This window comes from Callithrix jacchus, chromosome 5 (genome assembly GCF_049354715.1).
Source record: "Callithrix jacchus isolate 240 chromosome 5, calJac240_pri, whole genome shotgun sequence".
Classification (NCBI taxonomy): Eukaryota; Metazoa; Chordata; class Mammalia; order Primates; family Cebidae; genus Callithrix; species Callithrix jacchus.
The window spans coordinates 119,715,071-119,728,730 of record NC_133506.1 but is presented as its reverse complement, the minus strand read 5'-3'; the positions used below and the strand labels follow the sequence as shown (position 1 = coordinate 119,728,730).

General features: G+C 52.0%; 1 protein-coding gene and 1 long non-coding RNA gene across 2 annotated transcripts; both read right to left on the bottom strand.

The window, feature by feature from the left end:
• Nucleotides 1–1,108: 1,108 nt before the first annotated feature.
• LOC144582822 (uncharacterized) lies at nt 1,109–3,278 on the bottom strand. Its single transcript, XM_078375432.1, has 5 exons — nt 3,185–3,278; nt 2,807–2,888; nt 2,058–2,204; nt 1,427–1,578; nt 1,109–1,288 (listed from the first exon to the last, which is right to left on the bottom strand). The coding sequence occupies exons 1-5, from the start codon at nt 3,276–3,278 to the stop codon at nt 1,230–1,232; spliced, it is 534 nt and encodes a 177-aa protein (XP_078231558.1). The 3' UTR covers nt 1,109–1,229.
• Nucleotides 3,279–3,616: 338 nt separating this feature from the next.
• On the bottom strand, nt 3,617–8,941 carry LOC144582683 (uncharacterized). The gene is made up of 3 exons (XR_013535923.1): nt 8,804–8,941; nt 4,871–4,914; nt 3,617–3,733 (listed from the first exon to the last, which is right to left on the bottom strand). It is a non-coding gene; the product is annotated as an uncharacterized LOC144582683 (long non-coding RNA).
• Nucleotides 8,942–13,660: the final 4,719 nt, after the last annotated feature.

Here is a 13,660-nt window from a genome sequence, read left to right as displayed (position 1 = left end):
CTACCCCAAGGAGGCATTAGGACTTAGAATCACCAATCCATGTTCAAATGCCCATCTGCCATTCACTACTGTGAACCAGAGAAGGAATCTAGAGAACTTGAGCCTCAGTTTCCTCATCTGTAAAAAGGGGGAGTTAATGCCTTCCCACCCTAGGCACACCACCCATTTCTAGCAACATGTCACTGCTCATCATTTCATAGAATATGTGTAATTACTTGTCTCAGAATGCAAACCTCCTGGTGAAGGGAACCATATCTGTCTCATTATGAGGAATCACTAGCTCATAGAACATTTTCTGGCATAGAATGGAGGCTAGATAATTTTTTGAGAAAAGGTCATGTGTGTGAATAATGCTGTGTAAATGTATTTCTAATTTTATTATCATTATTGTTATTTATTTATTTTTTGAGATGAAGTCTTGCTCTGTCGCCAGGCTGGAGTTCAGTGGTGTGATCTCAGCTCACTGCAACCTCTGTCTCCTGGGTTCAAGTGATTCCTCCTGCCTCAGGCTCCTGAGTAGCTGGCACTATCGGCACACCACCACGCCCAGCTAAATTTTGTATTTTTAGTAGAGTTGGGGTTTTGCCATATTGGCCAGGATGTCTCGATCTCTTAACCTCATGATCTTCCTGCCTTGACCTCCCAAAGTACAGGGATTACAGGCGTAAGTCACCACGTCTGGCCTATTTTTATTATTTTTTTTGAGACAGAGTCTGCTCTGTTGCTCAGGCTGGAGTGTAGGGACACGATCTTGGCTCACTGCAATCCTGACCTCCCGGGTTCAAGCCATTCTCATGCCTCAGCCTCCCGAGTACCTGGGATTACAGGTGTATGCCACTACACCCAGCTAATTTTTGTATTTTTAGTAGAGGCAGGGTTTTGCCATATTGCACAGGCTGGTCTTGAACTCCTGACCTCAAGTGATCTGCCGGCCTCAGCCTCCCAAAGTGCTGGGATTATAGGCGTGAGCCACTGCAGCTGGCCTACACTGTGTAAATGTGTTTCTAAATCTCAATTCTGCTACTTACTGGTTCTGTGTCCTTGAGAAAACAGTTAACCTCTCTGTGCCTGTTTCTTCAATTCTTGCCCACCACTGAGCTGTTGTGAGGGTCCAACTAAATGACGGCCTTGAGAGGGTTCTCTGACAATGACATCACTGTGATGACATTGGCTTCCTGCCCAGAGGAACAGTCACACCCAGCCTTTGCCACTTCTGGGGAAGAGTGTACTCACTGGGTAGCATCACACAGCTTGGAGCTGCAGAGCGTCCACACCTCATAGGACTGGCCTGGGAGGAATTAAGGGGATTTGTGAGCCCCACTCTGAGGGGCAAAATGGCACCTGCCACTTCCAATCCAGCTCACCCTGGGCCAGCTCTCGGAGCTCACTGGTCACTAGCTCCTTCCCTCCTCCAGGCCCAGCATACCCTGGTTCAGGTAGGTGAGGGTCTCCTCCTGCTGCTTCACGGCTGGTGAGGTGGCTGCACAGAGCACATACTGGAACATGGGGCAGGGCGGCTCCATGCCGGGGATGTTGGGCAGCTCCTCCTGCTTCAAGTAGGGCAAGAGCAGGGGCTCCCTGCCAGGGAGAGGAGGGTTCTGCCAGCTTTCTGCCCTGTCCATCCCTTTTCTAAGGGTCTTTGACTCTCTATGCCAGGCCTTCCCTATGAGGAGCCTACAGTTTCCTGTAACAGGCCCCTGAGCCACAGCCAGGGCTGAAGGGACCCCCATTCAGCACCTTGGACCTCCAGGAGGCCTACCTGAAGGTGCTAGTCCCAGATTTGTAGCCGTTCTACTCAATAGCTGCCACCAATTACTTGTCTTTGCAACCTCAAGGTTTGCCTGATACCAAGTAAAATCCCAACAAAATGTCCTAAGTGGGATCAGGGTGTTTTTGAGATGTCCTAGGATGCACTAAACTCTGGATACATCTGAGCACTTCCCATCTCCAGAGGAGCCCAGGAGCAGGAGCCCCACTCTCCTCAGCTTGAAATTGATGAGGCCCACACCAACTTCAGACCAGCGCCTTCCCTGGGACCTGGGGGATCCACCCCTTACCTGAGCAGGCTGCTGGGGGGTGCAGGGTATAGATCCCCAGCACCGGGCCACGGATGCGCTGGTTGGTTGTGCCAAAACAGCATCTTGGAGAGGGAGCAGAGCCGGCTGTGAAGCGGAGCCCTTAGGCCCCGCTCCTGGGGCCTCCACCTTTATACACAGAAGCACACCTGCAAAAAGGTAGGAGGGGCCTGGCCTCTTATTGGCTCAGGGCTCTAGGACACTTCGGACCTGTAGGGGCAGCTCAGGTTGACGGGAATCAAGAGCTGAGTCCCCAGGGCTCCCCAGCAATCACTAACTTGAAGGGGTGATGGGGGTACAGCAAAACAAAGTGACAGGATGGATGTCCACTCCCCTACTGTTCCCAAGAGGCCCAGGGGCAATGAGGGGCACTCTCAGGCTTCAAGATTGGCCCCAGATCCCTAAGCCACGCAGAGTCCTGGAGAACCCTGGGCTCAGCTCCTCCCCTGACTCCACGGAAGATGCCTGTCCACTCTAGGGCACAGGACAGGCAGACACACAGCTTTGCAGGGACCCAATGGGCCTCTGATGCCCACTGCCCTCCCTCCTCTGCCTGACCACACACGCGCATGCACCGCACGTGCACACACACTACACATGCACAACAAAGGCAGGACACATGTCCTTTAGCGGGGGCTGCCTAGCTAGGCCTCTGGAGTTTACAGAAAACAACCTAGTGTATTGTGGAAACACTGAGGGGTGGTGATTCCAGGAGAGGGAGGCTTGCATACGGGAGCTCCCCACTAGAGTGGCCCAGGAGCTCCAGTGGGGCTGGTTCCTTTGCCCCTTCCTTGCCCTGGGGCTTGGAGTAGGCTGTTTATGGACAAATACAGTCAGCCTGGGGGTGGGCCTCTTTCCCCACAGGGGGCACGTGTTGTCACTGTATACAGACAGCCCCAGCCCCCTGCCCACCTCCTACTACTGTGTTTGGTATAAAGAGACCCAGGACAGAGAGCAGAGATGGGGTCCAAAAATGTGGCTGACTCATGGGACTCTAGCTATGCAGGCTCCCAGATTCTTTGGGGCAGGCCTGGGGTAAGGGGTGGTGGCAGAGCCAAAGAGATGCCCTGTGCCCTGCTCTGCCACCTTCATCTCCAGGCACCTGACACCAATGGGGAGGATGGGGTAGCCTGGAGGAATGGAGGCATTCCTGCCACTGGGGCCACAGAAACAGCCGGAGCCCCCGCAGTCCCCTCCATACATTGCCCCCAAGACTACAAGGACCCACCCCACGCCCCAAGCTGGATTCCACCCTGGGAAGCACCCTCAAGCCCTTGGGGAGGGCACAGCAGGATCACAGGAAGAGGGGGAGAGGAGGGTAGGAGGGGTCTCTGTGGGGCTTGGTGCTGGCCTGGGGGGAGTCGTGCCATTTGAGCAGGGGTGGGAGGCGTGGGGCAGGGAAGGCCAAGCAGTCCAGGGGAGGCCCACCCTAGTGGTGGAGGTAGAAGCTGATGTGGGCGCCCTTTGCCTTTTGGGGACACCACCCACCACCCGGGGCTGGCTCAGAGCGGTTCTCAACTCCAGAACCCGATTTCCAACCTGCTCACCCTCCATCTCTGAAGCAGTCTGTCCTCCCCATTTCCTGGCTTCTCAGAGTCTCTGGGCTTCACCCACATCCAGGTGTTGCTGGGCCTGCTCTAGCTTTCTTGGCTCTCTCTCTAAGGGGAAAAAGCTGGGGCTTGGAACAGATGCAGCCGGTCCCAGCCCCCATCCCAATCTTACACTGTGCCCCTGGACCAGGCACAGCACAGAGTCTGGACAATTTATCCTCAGGTTCAGAAGGGCCTACGAAAACTTCGGGTCTAGCCCCCAACTCTGCACAGGAGTCTCAGGCCCTTGGAAGGTCTGAGTCCCAGGATGCAAAAGGCACTGCCCAGACTCAGCTATTCGAATTCTGAACGTATCTTTTTCTCCCTGAGATGGGGGCAAGGTCTTCCCGTTCACTGTGGCGCTGAGGGTTAAACGATGGTCTACGGAGCTGCAGCTGATTCAGCTTCTCAGGAGCTCCCCGGGGTAGCAAGAAACCTCATGGATAACCTGGCCAGGGTCCTAGCCAGAGGGGCACAGACATGACATCCCAGAAAACTCCCCACCACAGATCATCTCAGGACAATTTTGGGGGTGCACTTTTTTTGAGACAGGCTCTTGCTTTGTCACCCAGGATGGGGTTTTGCTGTATTCCCATCTCCCCTTCAAGTTAATGATTGATTAACTTGATTCCCCCTTGATTAACTCTTGATTCCCCTAACCTGGGCTGCGCCCCAGGTCCAGAGGGTCCTAAAGCCCTAGCTGCTCACCCAGTAAGAGGCCCAGGCCCCACCCACCCTTTTCCGGGTGGCTTCTGTGTATAAAGGTGGAGACCCCGCTGGGCGCAGTGGCTCACACCTGTAATCCCAGCACTGTGGGAGGCTGAGGCAGGTGGATCACCTGAGTCCTGGAGTCCAAATCCAGCTGACCAACATGGAGAAACCCAGTCTCCACTAAAAATACAAAATTAGCCAGGCGTGGTGGCATATGCCTGTAATCCCAGTTACTCAGGAGGCTGAGGCAGGAGAATTGCTTGAACCCAGGAGGCGGAGGTTGTAGTGAGCCAAGAATGCGCCACTGAACTCCAGCCTGGTGACAGAGTGAGACTCCATCTCAAAAATAAATGAATAAATAGCACTCCAGCCTGGCGACAGAAACTCCATTGAAAGAAGGAAAGAAAGAAAGAAAGAAAGAGAGAGAGAAAGAAAAGGAAGGAAGGAAGGAAGGAAGGTGTTGGGGTCTGGCACGTCTGCCGGGGGGCTACCGACCTGTGGGAGTCCCCGAGACCGCCAACGTAGATGTCTCGTTCAACCTGAGGGAGAGAGTGCGCGGAAGTGAAAGAAAATAGTAAAGCGGAGTCTGGAGGTCTGCGTGAAAATTATGGTCAAAACGCAGCAAATTTATTCTTGTGGGTTACAGCTTTTATACCTTTTTTCTTGTTACATTTACATTTACTTTATCTCAGCAGAAAAGGGGTAAACAGAAAGGAAATAGAAACTCCATAAAAATAGTTATCAGGGGCTTGTGATAACCACTCACAAAGCAGTTTAAGGGGGCTTGTGATAATAGTTTACAAAGCAGTTTGTTTTTCAAAGATACACAGTGCAAACAAAAAATGGAGCCTTTAAGGTGGCTTGTTAAACCTGTTTTCCATCAGGAGTTAGATCAAAGTCTTAGCTCCAGGGACAATATGGGCAGGGGTCTTTGCACCTCTCAAGCATCTCAATTGCAGCAAGTTTTATTGCTTAGACAGAGACTGATGGGGACATGAAAGCAGACAGCACAATGTCCTCATAAACCGCAGACCTTTGCTTTGCATTCTGTTTTTGCCTCAGCGACTCAGCCCGCGGCCTTTGTCTCAGCTCGACAGCCCTCGAGATGGGGGAGTGCAGATAGGTCCAGCAGCTAAGATGGGGCGAGTCACGCTAACTGTCTCAAGCCCTTGGCGTGAACACCGCACAGGAAGGAAAGAAGGAAGGAAGGAAGGAAGGAAAGAAAGAGAAAGGAAGAAAGAAGGAAGGAAGGAGAGAAGAAAGAAGAAAAGAAAGAGAAAGAAAAGAAAGAAAGAAAGAGAAAAGAAAGGAAAGAAAGAAAGAAAGAAAGAAAGAAAGAAAGAGAAAGAAGGAAAGAAAGAAAGAGAGGGAAAGAGAGAAAGAAAGAGAAAGGTGGAGGCCCCAGCAGGGGAGCCCAGTGGGTGCAGCCCAACCCCATGTTTAAGCTGTTTCACAGCCGACCCTACTCACTCTCCAAGATGCTGCTCCAGCCCAGAAGCCAGGTGAAGGGGTCCCACTTCCCAGCCAAATGTCCCTAGTGCCTCCGTGTGCACAGTTTACCGTACACCATCTGCTCCAAACAGTGCCCTCTGGAGTTAGACCGTGAGTAGGGCTGGCTCAAACCCTCAGTCCTTTCCGCGCGAGTTCCTCTCTAGCACCACCCTCTGTCTCTCCTGGGAAAGACTCTCTGCTCACATTTCAGACTTGCTGCCTGCTTCTTAGTCCTTCCCACAGCCCCTCCCGCTGACGCTCACGTTCTCCACGGCCTGTCTCTGGGCTTCGCAGTGCTCTGCCAAAATTCTTTACGAAATTATCCAATGTGCAGTGAAGGTTTGTGTACTTTGTCTAATGTCTTTTTTCCCACCAGAGTGAAAGCTCCCTGAGGACAGGGACTAAGAAAGGCGCACTAGTGTTGGGGTTAAGATCATGTTTCCTTTCTTTTTTTTTCTTTTGAGATGGAGTATCGCTCTATTGCCCAGGCTGGAATACAGTGTCACGATCTTGGCTCACTGCAACCTCCGCCTCCTGGGTTCAAGTTATTCTTGTGCCTCAGCCTCCTGAGTAGCTGGGATTACAGGCATGTGCAACTACGCCAGGCTAATTTTTGTATTTTTAGTAGAGACGGGGTTTAATCATATTAGCCAGGCTGGTCTTGAACTCCTGACCTTGTGATCCACTTGCTTCTGCCTCCCAAAGTGCTGAGATTACAGGTGTGAGCCACTGCACCTGGCTTTTTTTTTTTTTTTTTGAGATGGAGTCTCACTCTGTTGCACAGGCTGGAATGCAGTGGCATGATCTCAGGTTCAAGTGATTCTCCTGCCTCAGCCTTCTGAGTAGCTGGGATAATAGGCATCTGCCACCATGCCCGCCTAATTTTTGTATTTTTAGTAGAGACAGGGGTTTCTCCATGTTGGCCAGTCTGGTCTCAAACTCGTGACCGCAGGTCATCTACCTGCCTCGGCCTCCCAAAGTGCTGGGATTGCAGTTGTGAGCCACCATGCCTGGCCGACTTCAGAGTGCTTTTCAAACTTTCTTACATAGTAGATACTGGTTTTTTTTTTCTGTTACTCTATTATTGCTCCCCATTCTATAGATGGGGAAACCGAGACAGAGAGGTTAGATAGCTAAATCCTCCCAAAGTGCTGGGATTACAGGCGTGAGCCACTGTGCCTGGCTGAGTCTGTTTCTTTAGTAGGCTGTTCTTTAGTGCTCAGTATGACTTCAGAGAGCTTTTCTTTTTTTTCTTTTTTTTGAAATGGAGTCTGGCTCTTGTTGCCCGGGCTGGAATGCAATGGCACCATCTTGGCTCACTGCAACCTATGCTTCCCAGGTTCGAGTGATTCTCCCATCTCAGCCTCCCAAGTAGCTAGGATTACAGGCATACACCACCTCACCTGGCTAATTTTGTATTTTTAGTAGAGATGGGGTTTCTCCATGTTTGTCAGGCTGGTCTCAAACTCCCGACTTCAGGTGATCCGCCGGCCTCGGCCTCCCAAAGTGCTGGGATTGCAGTTGTGAGCCACCATGCCTGGCCAACTTCAGAGTGCTTTTCAAACTTTCTTGCATAGTAGATACTGTTTTTTTTTCTGTTACTCTATTATTGCTCCCCATTCTATAGATGGGGAAACTGAGACAGAGAGGTTAAATAGCTAGCCCAGGGACATAACTAGGAGGAAACAGAGCCAGGACTTGAACTCAAGCCATCTGTCACTGTCCCTGCTCTTACTCACTGTTCTTTGTCCCACTTTTCAGGATACATATGTGTGGGCTTTTATTTTTCTTTGAGACAGGGTCTCACTTTGTTTCCCAGGTTGGAGTGCAATAGCGTGATCATGGCTTACTGCAGCCTTGACCTCCCACACTCAAGCAGTCCTCCTACCTCAGATTCCCAAGTAGCTGGGACTATGTGCTAAAGCCACCATGCCTAGCTAATTAAAAATTTTTTTTGTAGAGATGGGGTCTCACTAGGCTGGGTGCAGTGGCTCAAGCCTGTAATCCCAGCACTTTGGGAGGCCGAGGCGGGTGGATCACGAGGTCAAGAGATCGAGACCATCCTGGTCAACAAGGTGAAACCCTGTCTCTACTAAAAATACAAAAAAATTAGCTGGGCATGGTGGTGCACACCTCCCAGCTAGTTGGGAGGCCGAGGCAGGAGAATTGCTTGAACCCAAGAGGCAGAGGTTGCAGTGAGCTGATATTGTGCCATTGCACTCCAGACTGGGTAACAAGAGCAAAACTCCGTCTCAAAAAAAAGAGATGGGGTCTCACTATGTTGCCCGATCTGGTCTCAAACTCTGTCTCTCAAGCGATCCTCCTACTTCGGCCTCCCAAATTGCTAGCATTACAGGCGTGAGCCAGCACACCCAGCCTTTTTAAAACAAATCTTGGGCCAGGTGAGGTGGTTCTTCCTGTCTATTTTCACTGTGAAACCTTTGGCCACCAGAAGGATCCCAGGCGCCCTCTACTTGGTCCTCTGTGTCTAGTGTGCTGCCCTTGGGAGCCAGAGAGGTTTCCCTAAGATACAGGAATGACCCAGTTACTTTTCTATGGAGAACTCTCCACGGCCTCCGATAACCCTCAGTGCCATTCTCAAGCTGGGCTGTGGAAGTCCCTGGGTAACTATGGGTCCTATTCCCAGGCACACAATGGTTAGTGCTAAAAATCATATTTTTGGTAGGAAAACTAACATGGATATTCTTGGAGTCAAATGCAAGGCTTGCACCAGTGTTTAAAATAGAGTCATGTCTTAAAATCCCTCTCAAGTTTGGAGTGAACCACTTTGCCTGCTCCCCTTCCCTGCCTCCCATGGCATATCCGCATTGCTCTGTTGGTGAATGAGTTTGAGAAGTCCCCTTGTGCAGAGAAAACCAGTTTCCCGATCCAGCACTCAAAGCCATTTGTTCCCTTTGTCCTGCCTTTGGTGCTCACCGCGTCTCTCCCTCCGGGCTTTCCAGTAGCTCCGGAACCGGCTGTTCTCTTTCACACCTCTGTGCCTTTGCCTAGGCTGTTCCCTCTGCCTAGAATATTCTGGTCCCCTCTGCCTTACAAGTCTCCACGATGGCCCCGGTTAGCTCAGCTTGATGTTGCCCTCTGTATTACCTCTCTCTGGGTCAGAATTTACAGGAGGGCCTGGCATGCAGGGACGAGGCGCCCCGGTGCCCAGAACCACTCCATACACTTGGTAGAAACTCATGGTTTAGATGGTCTCAGAAGTAGACCCTCAAAGGTCCTGCCTGAACGGCCCCCCACCTGAGCTGCCCCATGCTGCTTTCTGTGCAGTCTGCAGGGGGCAGTGTGGGCCCAGGCTGGCTGCAGGTCCCAGGCTGCTTCAGCTGGGGCTAGACTCCCCTGCAGGACCTCTCCCCAGACGGTAACCCCGAGGGAGGAGTTAAAGGCAGGCTCATCTTCTCTGCCTCAAGTCTCCTTGGCATAATCACACTCACGCTTGTCCCACACAGTAAGCCATGGGCACCCTCACTACCAACACCCAATCCAGCTGTGACCAACTGAACTACGCTCACTCCTGAACTACGCTCACTCTCAGCCACAGCCCCTCCCTGCCTGCGCCTGGCCTCCTCTCCAGCAAAAGATCTTCCTTGAAGAATTCAGGGGTCCACAATGCTCATCTCTCCAAAATTCTAACCCTCAACAATGCCCCCTCCACAGGGCTCCACCCACTTGCTCACCCAAAGTGATGCTTTTGCTGTCACCTTGGTAACCGATGCTTTGTGGTTGGGTAGGGGGAAGCACAGGGGTGGGGGGGCACAGTGTAGACAAACTGGCATAGGGCTGGGGAGGGGCAGCTGAGGGCTAGGACGCCCCACCCCCACCCCACCATGATGGCTGCTGTCAGCCCCATGTCCCCAGCCTCAAGGAGAAAAGCAGAACAGAAGAGGACGTGTTCCTGGAGAGAGGGGTTTTCTTCATGGAGGAAAAGGAAACAGCTGTAACCCCATTATCCCCTCACACAAGAACTGCTCTCCCAGAGAGCCTGGCTTTGTGGTGGGGCAAGGGGGCGGCAGGAGGGAGGGTGTGAGGGATTGCACACACAGAGCCCATGTTGTTCCCCTCCAGGAGGCCTGGGGCTCAGCGAGGGAACAGCTCACCCAGGGCGCATTAGGGACAGTGCCAAGGGCAGTGGGAGGGTGGCTCCATGCCAGTGTCCCAAGCTCCAGGGGCTGGAGGCAGCAGGGGCTGGGGGGGGGCCTTCTCTAGCCCCTGGGGACCTGGCTGTCCCAGATGCCACAGCCGGGAAGTATGTCAGGCACTTGCATAAGAGCCTTCTGTATTTCCATAAAATCATAATTACCGCTGCCTGCCATGAGCCTTAGCTCATTAGAGTGGTATCTGCCTCTTGGACCCCAGGTGGGCTGGTTGGGGGAGGTAGGGGATGCTGGGGCAAGGCCAGGCCTCTCACTGTGGTCTTTGCATCCCTGGGCTGGGCTGGGAACCTCTTCCCTTTCCCAGCTGGGAGACAGGAACCCAGACTCAGCTCCCAACCACACTGGGCGCCTCCACCCTAGGAGTCCTGATTCTAAAGCTGCAGGAAAAGGCCATCCACTCATGATTTCTGTCCTGGGTGACCCATGGGGCAGAGTACGAAGATGCAAAGGGCTTGGACTGGAGGTGTTGATGCAAGGACCATCACCATGGGTGGAGAAGCAATTCCCCACATCAGAGAATCTCAGCCACTCAAAGAGGAGACTCCCTGGGGGTCATGTAGGCCAGTGGCTCTTAATCTTTTGGGGATCTCAGATGCCCTCAGGAGCAGCTGAAAGCTCTGGACTCTCCCCAGAAAAATGTTTATTATCCTCCGCAATTTTACACAGCTTCAAGGGGTTCATGAGCTCCCTGAAGCTCATTTGCAAGTCCAGGATTAAGAATCCCCAATAATCGTATTATTATTAATAATTAGCAGTAATTAATAGCAACTAATAACAACATAAGAATTAGCAGGCTGAGCTCAGCAGAACATGCCTGTAGACCCAGTTACTTGGGAGGCTGAGGCGGGAGAATCACTTGAGCCAGGGAGGTAGAGGCTGTAGTGAGCCATGATTGCACTACTGCACTCCAGCCTGGGCAGCAATGTGACACCTTATCTTGAAATAAATAAATAAATAAAGTAACATCCATTTACTATGTGCTTTTCTGTCTATCTCTTTACTTTTTATTTTTCGAGCTGGAGTTTCGCTCTGTAGCCTCCGCCCCCTGGGTTCAAGCGATTCTTCTGCCTCAGCCTCCCGAGTAGCTGGGATTAAAGGTGCCCGCCACCCCACCTGGCTAATTTTTTGTATTTTTAGTAGACAAACTCCTGAACTCAGGTGATCCACCCGCCTTGGGCTCCCAAAGTCCTGGGATTACAGGTGTGAGCCACCACTTCCAACCTGTCCATCTCTTTACACTTATTAACTCATTTAATCCTCAAAAGAGTGCTAAGAGATATACTATTATTGCCCGCATTTTAATCCAATTCCTCATTTCAAACTAATCTAATCCAATTCTGCCAATCTGACAAGAAGGAAACTCCAGTGCCTTTAGAGATAGACAGCTCTCTGCCCAAGGTCACAAAACAGGAAATGAAAGGCAGGGCTGGGCTGAGGACTGGTCTCTCTTCATGTGCTAGACATTGTGCTTCAGGCAAATTTGAAGTCATCCCTGACCCAGGCCTCCCAAGAGCCCACTCTCCACTCTCACAGCAAGAGGCACCCCAGTCGTCCTATTGCCACTTCTAAGGGAGCCCTCCCGGAGTGTGGCTGCCATTCATCCTCCAGTAGCGCCTGGCCCTCGCCCTGCCTGCCTCTCGTTTCTGCCCACCGAATCTGAGATGGGGCAATGCTCCTTCCTCTCCAAGAGAGGCTGGCCTGGCTGCTTCTGCCTCGTCTCTGAGTCACTGCAGTGGGAGTTGTCAGTACTAAGAGCAATGACTCAGACTCAATTCAGGAGAGACTGCTCTGAGACACGAAGGCTGCAGTCCAGGAAGGACAGCCAGAGGTCATCGCATCCAGCCCCCTCCTCCCCTATGCTTGCCCCACCTCAGGCCTCTGATGTCCAGGCTAGATGGGCCCCACAGTCCTCCAGCTGCCCTGGCTTTCCTCAGTTGCCAGCACCCGGGCTTCCCCTGGGAATTCTCTGTATCTAGTTAGCATCTCTTTGTCCGGGAATCACCAATTCTAGTTTGGTTCCTCCACAGAATACCAGGCTCCAATTGGCCAAGGAAAATGAGAGAAGGAAGCTGTTTACTTCTCTCTGCCTCAGAGAAAGCACTGGGAAGGGACAAATTTCTCAGGAGAAAGGAGGGAAAGAAAAATAATGGACTTTCCCTGGCTAGATGTGATGGTGTGTGCCTGTAATCCCAGCACTTTATCCAGGAGACCAAGGCAGGGAGATCGCTTGAGGTCAGGAGTCCAAAATGAGGCTGGGGCAACAAAGTGAGATCCCTGTCTCTACCAGAATAAAAACTTTTTTTTGAGAGATGGGGTCTTGCTTGTTGCCCAGGCTGGAGTGCAGTGGCCATTCACAGGTGCAATCCCACTACTAATCAGCATGGGAGTTTTGATCTGCTCCGTTTCCGACATGGGCAGGTTCACCCCTCCTTAGGCAACCTGGTGGCACTCTGCTCCAGGGAGGTCACCATACTGATGCTGAACTTAGTGTGGATACCTGATCAGCATAGTGCACTACAGCCCAGAACTCCTGTGCTCAAGCGATCCTCCCCGCTCTGCCTCCCGAGTAGCTGGGACTACAGGCATGTGCCATCTCGCCCGGCTTTTTTTTTTTTTTTAGCTTTCCTTTCCTGTCTTCCTGTGTTTTCTGAGCTAAGTGCCACTCTGCACTATCTCATTCATTCTACAGTGGGGTAGGCACAATCACTATTTTGCAGATGAAGAAATCAAGGCTCTAGAGTTGGTTGCTAGGCTGGGCGTGGTGGCTAACGCCTGTAATCCCAGCACTTTGGGAGGCCAAGGTGGGTGGATCACCTGAGGTCAGGAGTTCGAGACCAGCCTGGCCAATATGGTGAAACCCCATCTCTGCTAAAAGTACAAAAAGTTAGCCAGGCGTGATGGCGAGCGTCTGTAATCCGAGCTACTTGGGAGGCTGAGGCATGAGAATCACTTGAACCCAGCAGGCAGAGGTTGCAGTGAGCCAAGGTTCTGCCATTGCACTCCAGCCTGGGTAACAAAAGTGAGACTCCATCTAAATAACAAAACAAAACAAACAGCAAAAAACAACTAGCCTCTAAAAGATTGTGTTATATGCCCAAGGCCACACACTTAATTAGTGACCATAGAGGTATTGGACCCTAAGAACTCAAAGCCCCTGCTCTTTGAGAGGAGACAGGGGCACCTCCCCCAGAAGATTTCCAAACTCAGAAGAAGGCCCTGTCTATTCCAGCTCAGGGTAAGTGGAGGGCCTGATGTCCCTGTCTCAACGCTGCAAGCATTCCGAAGTCTGAGCTGCCCAGAGAGGGGAGGTTGCACTGGCCTGAGCTGGGTGGAGGGAGAAGGACAGTCTGGGGCAGGGGATGAGGGAAGGCTGGTCATGAGCAGGTTTTTGGGGAGACTGATTTGATGGCATTCAGGCTCCATCCCACCTTCCTCAGGAAATCTCAAAGTCAGAGCCCCTACAACCATGAACCCTCACTGTGTCCTTGTCCTACTTCTGCCACTGGCAAATAAATCTCTATTCCTGGACACGGTAACCTGAGCAGGGCTTCAATGGTGAGCTCATGCTTGGGAGGGTAGAGATACTATGAATGGCTGTGTGCATGGGGTTGGAGGGGGGAGC